Source organism: Bos indicus x Bos taurus, chromosome 21, assembly GCF_003369695.1.
Source record: "Bos indicus x Bos taurus breed Angus x Brahman F1 hybrid chromosome 21, Bos_hybrid_MaternalHap_v2.0, whole genome shotgun sequence".
In the NCBI taxonomy this organism is placed as follows: domain Eukaryota; kingdom Metazoa; phylum Chordata; class Mammalia; order Artiodactyla; family Bovidae; genus Bos; species Bos indicus x Bos taurus.
The window spans coordinates 4,489,763-4,502,338 of NC_040096.1; the positions used below are offsets into that span (position 1 = coordinate 4,489,763).

General features: G+C 39.7%; 1 protein-coding gene across 1 annotated transcript in view; it reads left to right on the top strand.

Moving 5' to 3' along the window:
* GABRG3 (gamma-aminobutyric acid type A receptor gamma3 subunit) overlaps positions 1 to 12,576 on the top strand; it is an 846,789-nt gene that overhangs the window by 64,648 nt on the left and 769,565 nt on the right. The window contains exon 3 of the mRNA XM_027521318.1: positions 12,035 to 12,102. Coding sequence (XP_027377119.1) covers positions 12,035 to 12,102 — 68 coding nt within the window. The remainder of the gene's footprint in view (positions 1 to 12,034; positions 12,103 to 12,576) is intronic.

Consider the following 12,576-nt stretch of genomic DNA (forward strand, 5'->3'; position numbering starts at 1 on the left):
CTTCCAGAAAATTGCAGAGAAAGGAACACTTCCAAACTCATTCTATGAGGCTACCATCACCCTGATACTAAGACCAAAAGCATCACAAAAAAAGAAAATTATAGGTCAATATCATTGATGAGCAAAGATTCAAAAATCCTCAACAAAATTTTAGCAAACAGTATTCAACAACACATTAAAAAGATCATACACCATGATCAAGGTGGTTTTGTCCCAGGGATGCAAGTATTCTTCAATATGTGCAAATCAATCAATGTGCTACACCATGTTAACAAAATGAAAGATAAAGAACATGATAATCTCAATAGATGCATAAAAAGCTTTTGACAAGATTCAGCACCAGTTTATGATAAAAACTCTTCAAACAATGGGCATAGAAGGAACCTACCTTAACATAACAGATACCATATACAGCAAGCCAACAGCAAACATTATTGTCAGTTCTGAGAACCTGAAATCATTCCCTCTAAGATCAGGAACAAGACAAGAGTGCCTACGCTCACCACGATTATTCAACATAGTTTTTTTTTTTTTTTTTTAAACTTTACATAATTGTATTAGTTTTGCCAAATATCAAAATGAATCTGCCACAGGTATACATGTGTTCCCCATCCTGAACCCACCTCCCACCTCCCTCCCCATACCATCCCTCTGGGTCGTCCCAGTGCTCTAGCCCCAAGCATCCAGTATCGTGCATTGAACCTGGACTGGCATCTCGTTTCATACATGATATTTTACATGTTTCAATGCCATTGTCCCAAATCTTCCCACCCTCTCCCTCTCCCACAGAGTCCATAAGATTGTTCTATACATCAGTGTCTCTTTTGCTGTCTCGTACACAAGGTTATTGTTACCATCTTTCTAAATTCCATATATATGCGTTAGTATACTGTATTGGTGTTTTTCCTTCTGGCTTACTTCACTCTGTATAATAGGCTCCAGTTTCATCCACCTCATTAGAACTGATTCAAATGTATTCTTTTTAATGGCTGAGTAATACTCCATTGTGTATATGTACCACAGCTTTCTTATCCATTCATCTGCTGATGGACATCTAGATTGCTTCCATGTCCTGGCTATTATAAACAGTGCTGTGATGAACATTGGGGTACACGTGTCTCTTTCCCTTCTGGTTTCCTCAGTGTGTATGCCCAGCAGTGGGATTGCTGGATCATAAGGCAGATCTATTTCCAGTTTTTTAAGGAATCTCCACACTGTTCTCCATAGTGGCTGTACTAGTTTGCATTCCCACCAACAGTGTAAGAGGGTTCCCTTTTCTCCACACCCTCTCCAGCATTTATTATTTGTAGACTTTTGGATCACAGCCATTCTGACTGGTGTGAAATGGCACCTCATAGTGGTTTTGATTTGCATTTCTCTGATAATGAGTGATGTTGAGCATCTTTTCATGTGTTGAACGTCCTAGCTATGGCAGTCAGAGAAGAAAAGTAAGTAAAAGTAATCCAGATTGGAATGGAAGAAGCAAAAATCTAATTGTAGATGAGTATACTTGTATACTGTATCTACAATATTTTTGTATATACAGTATATTTTTATACTGTACATAGGGCTAAACCCTAAAGATACTTTCAGAAAATTATTAGAGCTAATTGGTGAATTTAGTAAAGTTGCAGGATACAAAATCAATACACAGAAATCACTTGTATTCCTAGGTACTAACAATGGAAAAAAAGAAAAATTAAGGAATAAACCTCGTTTACCATTGCAACAAAAAGACTAAAATACCTCAGAATAAACCTACCTAAGGAGAGTTTGGGTGAACTCCAGGAGTTGGTGATGGACAGGGAGCCCTGGCGTGCTGCAATTCATGGGGTCGCAAAGAGTTGGACATGACCGAGCGACTGAACTGAACTGAACTGAAGGAGACAAAGGAGCTGTATACAAAAAACTATAAGACACTGATGAAAGAAATGGAAAAAAACCACATAAAAAATGGAGATATTCCATGCTCCTGGTTGGGAAGAATCAATATTGTGAAAATGACTGTGATACCTAATACAGTCTACAGATTCAGGGTATCAAGCTCTCTGGGCTTCTGTGTGTATCCCGATTCCCTGTCAGACTCGATGGGCTTCTGTGTGTGATGCAGTTGAAGAGGTTTGCTGATTTGACCCTGGAGTTGCCCCTAGTGTCTGTCTGCCTTACTGCAGACTCTACTGAGCGGCCACACCTATGAATGGCTTTTGTTCTCAGTAGTCCTCAACCTTGTGTCCCTATGCTGTCAGGGCTTAAGTTCAGGCAAGACAGAAACCAGTCCAGGTGGTCCTCCCAGGAGTCAGAACACCGGATGTGTGTTGGTTACACTTCTCTCTTCCCTTCCTCAGGGAGAAGTTGAGACCTGGGCGTTTTCACCCAGTGTTTCTGTCAGTGTCAGGGAGCAGGACCTCGGTGAGAGCATGACCTGAATTTTTCTCCTGGGCCCCCTTGTGGTTGACGTCAAGTCTACCTGGGGTGCTGCAGTCTTTTAATGGCTTTTAGATTCCTTGCAAAGGCAGTTGGTCCAGGTACTGTTAAGTTAACTTCTCTGTGTAGACAAGGATCAGGGCTTCTATTCTGCCATCGTGCTGGTGTCAGTGTTAGGAATTTGACATACAATGAGATCTGCCAAGTATGACTGGAGAAGGCAATGGCACCCCACTCCAGTGCTCTTGCCTGGAGAATCCCATGGATGGAGGAGCCTGGTAGGCTGCAGTCCATGGGGTCTCGAAGAGTCGGACGTGACTAAGCGACTTCACTTTCACTTTTCACTTTCATGTTTGGAGAAGGAAATGGCAACCCACTCTAGTGTTCTTGCCTGGAGAATCCCAGAGACGTGGGAGCCTGTGGGGCTGCCGTCTATGGGGTAGCACAGAGTCAGACACGACTGAAGCAACTTAGCAGCAGCAGCAGCAGCAGCAGCCAAGTATGATGCTCCCATGTCATCCTCAGTCTTTTCACTGTTTAAAGGTGTGGTGCAGCTAGCTTTTCATGTGTGCTACAGACTGAAAACCCTGTTGATAAATGCAGTCTGATATTGCCAGTCAGGTAGTAGAAAGGAGAAAGTACCATTATGAAGGGAGTCCATAGTGTTATCTTTCCTGTTACAGTCCATGGCTGGAAGGAAAACTTACTTCAAAGACTCAGTTTGCAGTGGGGAAAATGAGTTCCAGAAAATTTAAATTACTTTCATAAAGTCATATGACTGCTTCAGAGTCAAATTTGTGACATTATAAGAATTTTTAAGGTACTTTTTCAATTCTCTTATATTCTTATTACCAAACTCTTTTAATAGTTGGAAATGTAGATATGAGCTTTGAAGCACTTACCCATTGGAACTGGTGGTTCTGAACTTTATGGTTCTGAACTTTAACCCCAGTGCTCTTTTCTTTCTTCTGAGAATGTGAATTCTCAAATTGCCTGCTTTAGTAAAACGTTTTATTTGAGTGTATGCAAATGTGGAATCTCACTGTTTACCTTTTTCCATATTACTATCAGGTCTGACAAAGGTCTGAGGTGATGACAGTTTTTTTCTTGATCTTTGTAAGCTCTGCTTGGCCCTCTTGAGATCACACATCTAAAGGATGATTGAAGAGAAGTGAGAATTTAGAGTTGAATCCATAGTTCTGGGATTAGTGGAGGTGGGATTAGTTCTAAACACTGTAATCAGGTCAGAACTGACCAAATAGGAACCCTAAGGGAGCTGAAATGGGACCTATAATAGTGACTCATCGTCTAAATTCTCTTGCACTAAGCTATGTCAGATGCTTTTGCATGGACCTAGGGTCTTGGCAAAAATGTAGTATTAACAAGCTTGCACATTCTATGAACCTCTTACCCAAATCCTTTCATCCACCCATCCTTATAACCTAATATTCTCCAAGCTGGAGAAGAGCATTTGAAAACACATCTCCATTGAGATCATATAGATTAAGTTAATATAAGCCTCGGAGACAGAGTATTTGAACTTTTCAAAGAGCCTGGAAAGATTATTTGTGATAGTAGTGGTGGTGGTGGTAAGCTTGCACTGAAGTCATTGTTCCCCAGAATCCCTTTAAGCTTTATTACCAAAGTTAAGTCTCTGGGAGGTTGAGAGTGAAACTCTGGGAGTTTGTGTCTGTGAGGCTGCAGAATCATCTGTAAGTCACTTCCTTAATCATGTTTTAGCTTCCTGTCCTTAAATGGAAATAAAAATAGTGTTATATAGTAATTAAATGAAAAATTCTTACTATAGTGCCATTTAATATATATTAACAAACTTTCGTCTGTGGGCGTCAGCAGAAGGATGGGAGGAAGTACTTACAGGGAAGTTGACGATGGAGTGGGGGAGTCAATCTGCTTCATGCATCACCTTGCCCTGGGAGACTCTCAGTTCAAGTAAAGGAAGTGGGCAGTAAGGTGGAGGGACCAGCAGCAGATGAGCCCCACTCCCTTTCTTCAAAAGCAGAGGAAGACTGGAAGAGATATTCCCAGTATTTGAAGAGCACTTCTATTTAACCGTCGTGGGCATGAGAGTTGGTATTATTTATATCTCTTTTTTCTATTGATTTGTTGCAATGTAAAGTTTTCTATCTGTATATTTAAATTTATGAAAAGTAAAACTTTAAGAGACCAGAATGACATTTAGGCATAAATATTATTTGAAAGAATGACAAATGCAAGATGTTGGCTTTCTTTTGTGTATAATTTTAGAGACCACCCCCCCCCCCAGAAGCCAAAGCAAAAAATTAACTGAGTAACTACTATTTACTTGACAATAGTCCAACCACTCACTCTGAGCCCCCTTCATAAATTGGGTTCTGCCATCGGCTCCTCTTTGATACGGGGGGAGTAAGGCACAGAGATCTTAAGAAGCTTTTCAAGATTATGGAACTGGTTAGAACAGAGCCACTTTTCAGGCTGATGGCCAGGCAGTGTTCTCCCCTGCCTATTGCCCACGTAGCACAACTGCTCAGCGTTCTTTGGGGTCTCCATTCCTCACCCCTACTGTTGCCAGTCTGGAGTAGCTCATTAGGATTGCCTTCTGTGGACAGCTACAGTCACTGCACATCACAGTTCTGTCCATGTCAACACTGACCAGCTCTATATTCTGCCTAAATTGTGTCTGTCATTGTCTATTTCTTGCTTATTTCTAAGTGAATATGAACGGTGTGTTCTCCCAATGTCACTTTCAGCTTTTCCACTTTCAGTGAACTAATGTAAGTTCTGATATAACAGATGCCTATTTTCAGCAATGTCTTGTCTTAGATGGTCTCTTATCAGCCTTTTGCCCATCTGACCACTTGAGTCAGCCAGTAATGACTGTCAGTTTCCAAGAGACCTTAAAGAATTAGTCTTCCTGTTGCCGTATTTAATTTCATGTGAACATTTAACATGTAAATTCCAAGTAAATATGATAACTTAAAATCATGATTTTCTATATATAGAGTACATGATACTAGGTATAGAAAACGTTAAGGTCTGCATAAAAACTATTAAACTGATAAATGAATTCAGCTAGGTGGCAGGATATAAGATTAATATACAGAAATCTGTTGCATTTCTTTATACTAACAATGAAACATAGAAAGAGAAATTAAAAAATAATTCTGTTTAAAATTGCACCAATGAAATAACTTCAAGACCTGGAGGAATAAGTCACCCTCCTCCCCACAGATACATCAAAAATTCATCTGCATATGGAGCACCTCCTACAAGACATGTTCAGAACACTGGCAGAAGATCCCAGACTTCCACAAAAGCAAGCCAATCTCCTTAGAATGAGGTAGGGCAAAAGATAAAGATAAAAAAGAGACAATATTCTGAAAGAGTTTCAGAAGGATAGGCATTAGCTCTTCTCTAAATATTTGACAGATTACACCTGTGAAGCCATCTGGCCCTGGGCTTTTGTTTTAGGGGAGATTTTTTTTTTTTAATTATAAATTGTTTTGATTTCAGTGCTTGTAATTGGCTTGTTTATAATTTCCATTTCTTCCTGGTTCAGTTTTGGAAGTTTTAGTTTTTCTAAGAACCTCTCCATTTCTTCCAGGTTGTCCATTTTATTGGCATATTGTTGCCTGTGGTAGTCTCTTATGATCTTTTGTATATCTCCGTTGTCTGTTCCTCTCTTTTTTGCATTTCTAATTTTGTTGATTTGATTCTTCTCCCTTTTTTTCTTGATGAGACTGGTTGTTTGTCAATTTTGTTTATCATCTCAGTGAACCAACTTTTAGCTTTATTCATCTTTACTACTGTTTCCTTAATTTATTTCTGCTTTGATCTTCATGATTTCTTTCCTTCTGCTAACTTTGGAGTTTTTTGTTATTCTTTTTGCAGTTGTTTTACGTGTAAAGTTAGGTTGTCTATTTGATGTTTTTCTTGTTTCTTGAGGTAGGATCGTATTGCTATAAACTTCCCTCTTAGAACTGCTTTTGCTGTTTCCCATAGGTTTTGGGTCGTCAGGTATTCATTGTCATTTGTTTCTAGGAATTTTCTTTCCTTTTCTATTTCTTCATTAACCTGTTTGTTATCTATAAAAGTATTTTTTAATCTTCATGTGTTTGTGTTTTTTACAGCTTGTTTTCCTGTTATTGACATCTAGTCTCATAGTGTGGTCAGAAAAAATGCTTTGTATGATTTCAATTTTCTTAAATTTACTGAGGTTTGATTTGTGACACAAGATGTGGTCTATCCTGGAGAATGTCCCATGTGCACTTGAGAAGAAAGTGTATTCTTTGGCATTTGAATGGAATGTTCTATTAGGTCCATCTGGTTTGATATGCCATTTAAGGCTTATGTTTCCCTATTAATTTTCGATTTTGATGATCTGTCCATTGGTGTAAGTGGTGTGTTAATGGAGATTCCTTAAAACAAACAAACAAACAAACAAACTAGGAACAAAGTTATCATATTACCCAGCAATCCCACTACTAGGCATATACCTTGAGGAAGCCAAAGTTGAAAAAGACACATGTACCCCAATGTTCATTGAAGCACTATTTACAGTAGATAGGACATGGAAGCAACCTAGATTGGTCATTGACAGATGAATGGATAAAGAAGCTGTGGTACATATATACAATGGAATATTACTCAGCCATAAAAAGGAACACATTTGAGTCAGTTCTAATGAGGTAGATGAACCTAGATCCTATTATACAGAGTGAAGTAAGTCAGCAAGAGAAAGACAAATATTGTATATTAATGCATATATATGGAGTCTAGAAAGATGATACTGATGAACCTATTTTCAGGGCAGCAGTGAAGATATAGATGTAGAGAACAGACTTATGGACACAAGGCAGAGGGAGGAAGGAGAGGATGGGACTAATGGGGAGAGTAGCATGGAAACATATACACTGCCATATGTAAATAGATAGCCAGTGGGAACTTGCTGTATGCCTCAAGTAACTCAAACTGGGGCTCTGTAATGACCTAGAGATGTGGGATGGGGTGGAAGGGGGGAGGGAGGTTCACAAGGGAGGGAACATATATACCTATGGCTGATTCATGTTGATGTATGGCAGAAACCAACACAATATTGTAAAGCAGTTATCCTTCAAATAAAATAAAATATGTTTTTATAAAAAAGGGGAAAAGAGGGGAAAAGAAGAGACAGAGTCTTTCAGGATGAGAACCTGTACCCTGGGGAGGGAGTTGTGGAGAAGGAGGAAAAGTTTCCATACACTGGGAAAGCCCCTCACAGGTAAGGACAGGAGGGAGCTTTGGAACCTCAGAGGGGAGCACAACAGTGATTTCCCCAAAGGCAAAATGGAGAGAATTCATCACAGACCTCATTGCTGAACAGCATTTCCTAGCTGAGAAGCAGCTCAGATGCTTGAACCCATGGCAGAAGTTAGGGGCAGGGTGCCAAGGCTCACGCTCAGGTGTCAGACCCCAGGGAGAAGACCAGAATTGGTTGCTTTGAGGATCCTTTAACGGGGCTAGTATGATACAGCTGAGGGAGTCCAGAGAAAAGACTGGGCATCCCAGACAGACAAGATAACATTGTCGACAGGACACTCTAACTCCTTGCATTCAAAGATGGTGGCTGTGTGCCCCAGAAACTGCCAAAACCTGCAAAATCAGTAGGAGCACCAGTGGTGGAATTAGACCTGACTGTAGTTTAGTGTCCCAGAGTGGGAAGCATAAGCCACTGCTGCTGCTAAGTCGCTTCAGTCATGTCTGACTCTGTGCGACCCCATAGACGGCAGCCCACCAGGCTGCCCCGTCCCTGGGATTCTCCAGGCAAGAACACTGGAGTGGGTTGCCATTTCCTTCTCCATGAGAAGGTTCAGGATTGGGCAAAGAACAGCAACCAAACAAAAATCTGCATTAGTATTGTGGCAGAGGCAAGTAGAAAGTATAGTCCCTGTAATTCCTCTTTGGGTGCCGTCAGTCTTTCGAGGAAACAAATGTGGTTGACTCTTAGCAAAACTTACCCTAGGCAGCTCTGCAGTGTTCATTTATGTTGCACAGGTTATGAGAATGATTCTTCTCAAATATACAAATTCTGAGTTTTTAGGAAATAGTGATTTCCAAATAGAATTGCATGACAGAATTTCCAAATAGATTTCCAAGATAGAAATGAAATGAAAACTTGAAAGCAAATTCATTTTTGAACTAAATGCAGAGGACTCAACTCCATCAGTCCTATTTTATGCTCTTCTTCAATAGAATCTGTTCCTTTTCACTCAGAAACTTGCCATCCCTTCTCCCCTCATTCCTGACTTTCTTGCATCTGTGTAACCCTTCATCCTTCTCCCAACTACCCAGAGCTTAATGTTTTTAAAAAATTTCTGGTAAAATGCACATAAATTTGCGATTTTAACCACTTTCAAGTGTGCAGCTCGGTGGTATTTAGTACATTCAGATTATTGTGCAACTATGACCACCATCCATCTCTAGAGCTCTTCATTTTGTGTAGCTGAAACTGTAGCCTTTAAGCACTGACTTTGCATTGTCTCTGCCTTCCAGCTCTTGGCAGCCCCCATTCTCCCTCCTACCTCTGTGAGTTTGACTACTGTAGTTGCCTCATATAAGTGGAAGCACAGTGTGTCTGTGATTGGCTAATTTATGTTTTTTAAAAATTTAAATAGCAGTCATCATAATGGATACGAAGCTGTTTTGATTTGCCTTTCCCCAGTGACTAATAATGTTAAGTATATTTTCATGTGCCTATTGGTCATTGTTTGTCTCTTTTGCCTTAAGTCCTTTACCCATTTTTAAGTCAGGTTCTTTTGCTTATTTGTTGTTGAGTTTTGGGAGTCTTTTTTATTTTTTGGATATCAAACTTACAACATACATGATTTCCAGATGTTTTTTCCCATTATACAGGTTGCCTGTCCACTGTGTTGGGCTTCCTATGTGACTCAGTGGTAAAGAATCTGCCTGCCAATGCAGGAAATGCAGTTTTGATCCCTGGGTCGGGAAGGTCTCCTGGAGAGGGAAATGGCAAACCACTCTAATATTCTTGTCTGGGAAATGCCATGAATAAAGGAGCTTGGCAGACTACAATCCATGGACCACAGAAGAGTCAGACATGACTTAGCAAACAAACAACAACAACAACAGCAATCCACTATGTTAATTGTGTCCTTTGATGCAAAAAAATATAAACTGAACTTTTTAATCTTGATGTAGTCCAGTTTATCTTTTTCTTTTATTGCCTGTGCTTTTGGTGTCATATTTAAGAAATCATTACCAAATTCAGTGTCATTAAGCTTTTCTCCTGTGTTTTCTTCAAAGAATTTTGTAGTTTCAAACCATCCTTTTGGTTTCTGATCCATTTTGAGTTAATTTTTCTATATTGTGTAAGGGTTCGACTTCATTTTTTTGCTTGTGGGTATCCAGTTTACATAACACCATTTGTTGTAAATACTTTTTCCCCACTGAATGGTCTTGACATGCTGTTGAAAATCATTTATTATGGCTTAATCTCTAGTCCTTGAGTTGTAAATCTTGAGCCTCCTGTGGCCGCCCTGTTTCCTGAGTACCACTGTCAGGGCCACATTCCTAGATTCTTCTTACTTTAGCATGACACTGCTTAAAGGAGAAGTTGCTTAAAACAGCTTTTCTCCCAGGTTTTGTGTGTGTGTGTGTGTTTTCCAAACTCTTCTCTTAAAACCTTTATTATACTATTGCACTTAATACTTATTTGATACTTCCCGCTTCAAGTTGTTAAGGCTTTACATCTGTAGATCCTTTTTATTTAATAAGATTAAAAGCTCTGGAAACCTAAAGTCTGGTAAATACCATGAAACAACCAGAAAAAATCTCTTGCAAAAAGTAGGTCCTCAACTGACTGACTTAACACAACCTTTGTATAACATTAATAAGGTTATGCAGCATTTGGAGACAGAATATTTGCTGAATCCAATTAAGTTGAAGAAAGATGCTACTTGCTGTTCAAAGTAGTTAGCAAAGCTCAGTTTAAAATGCTGAACAGTCCTTTAACAAAATTTAAACACTATGTGCATAGTTCATAGAATCATATTGGGGTGTTTTCCAAAATGCCAACAGCTCTGAAGCTAACATGACTTGGTTGTGCTGACAGAATAGTTGACTCCAGTTTATTATCATTATTTTTATTTTCATGAAGGTCTGAATAACATGGCTCAGGCTGCAGACTGCTGGGTATGTAATTGAACAACAGACTTGAGCTGACAGGTGCCACTCATCAATGATTACTTATTTAGCAAAACTGGAGGAAGCTTATTGTAATAATTGCTGATACAAACACTCTTGTTTCCGTAGAAATACCTTGCTTATATGCAGAGGTTCAGGAGTCTTATTTATGTTCCTCCAGGCCAGAAATGGAGAAGGCAATGGCAACCCACTTCAGTACTCTTGCCTGGAAAATCCCATGGACGGAGGAGCCTGGTAGGCTGCAGTCCATGGGGTCATGAAGAGTCAGACACGACTGAACGACTTCACTTTCACTTTTCACTTTCATGCATTGGAGAAGGAAATGGCAACCCACTCCAGTGTTCTTGCCTGGAGAATTCCAGGGATGGGGGAGCCTGGTGGGCTGCCGTCTATGGGGTGGCACAGAGTCAGACACGACTGAAGCGACTTAGCAGCAGCAGCAGCAGCAGAGCAGAAATACTCTGAAATTGGTGTTCTTCTCCCCGTACCAATCAGTTGCTTAGTGCTGGGGAAAGGAAGCCACCTCCTTTCTGGTGGCACAGACCCCTGACTTGGAGTTTGTTTCGGGAATCTCATTACTGGTCTTTCAAGTTCCATTTCTGCCAAGGAGAGGGGAACTGATTTTCTTTAAGGTTAAATGAGCTAATTTTACCTCTGATGCACAGTTAGATATTACAGTTTTTTGTTGTATGAATTTTACTACCTCATAGTTGGAATGGTAATTCCTTGATTTACTGAAGTGTTATTCTTTTCTGAGTTGCAGAATTTGAAATCTGTGATATGCGTATGTGTCTTTACGTAATAATGATAACAATGAACATTTCTTAATCTCTTTTGGTATATGTATTCTCCAGATCTTTGCTTTGAGTTCCACCAAAGTAATGGATAAATAACTTGAATTGTCCCTGATATTACTCATTGTGTGGGTGTGTATTAGTTGCTCAGTCGTGTCTGACTCTTGGTGACTCCATGGACTATAGCCCACCGGGCTTCTCTGTCCATGGAATTCTCCAGGCAAGAATACTGGAGTCGGTTCCCATTTCCTTCTCCAATATTACTCATTACTTAGGTTTGATTTCATAGCATAACTTTGACATTTCTTATGTGATGTCTTATATTTAACCTTTTTATGTTTTCTCTGTCGTATAATCAGCTAAACAAAGACTTTTAGAGTATCATAGTCATCTGTCACTGGCAACTTGCAGTGTATAAATATCCTGTTTTTTCACAATTAAATTTACTAAATGTAAGAATCCTTCATCATTTAAAAATTGTAACTGCCATGCAGGTCCCAAAGAAAAATCCACCACTTTTCCGTATGCTGTTGAGCTGTCAGTGTGTGACTCAGAGGAAGTTGAGGCGCGCTTTCTGGCACAGAGTATTAACTAACATACCTGTGTTTTCTCCACAGTAAAACCCACTGTAATTGATGTTGACATCTATGTTAACAGCATTGGTCCTGTGTCATCGATAAACATGGTAAGAAGCTTCTTTTCTGATCTGACGGTCTTTGTATCAGTTCTTGCTTACGCTCTTATGTGGATTTCTGTTTGAGATCTATCATGCAAGTTTAAGTTCACAATTGACTTCTTAAATATGTAGCATTTATTGAAAGTTTAAACACTGAAAGTGGTAAAACTCAAGGAATAGAGATTGTGACATCAGTAGTGATTAAAAAGTATCTCATCCTATGTTTTTCTCTGGATATATGCCCAGGAATGGAACTGCAGGGTCTTATGATAGCTCTATGTTTAGTTTTTTAAGGAACCTCGATACTGTTCTCCATAGTGGCTGTACCAGTTTACATTCCCATCCGCAGGAGGAGGAGTCTCTTCTCTCCACACCCTCTCCAGATTTACTGTTTGTGGATTTTTTGACGATGGCCGTTCTGGCTGGTGAGAGGTCACACCTCATTGTGGTTTTGATTTGTAGTTCTCTAATAACTAGTGATGT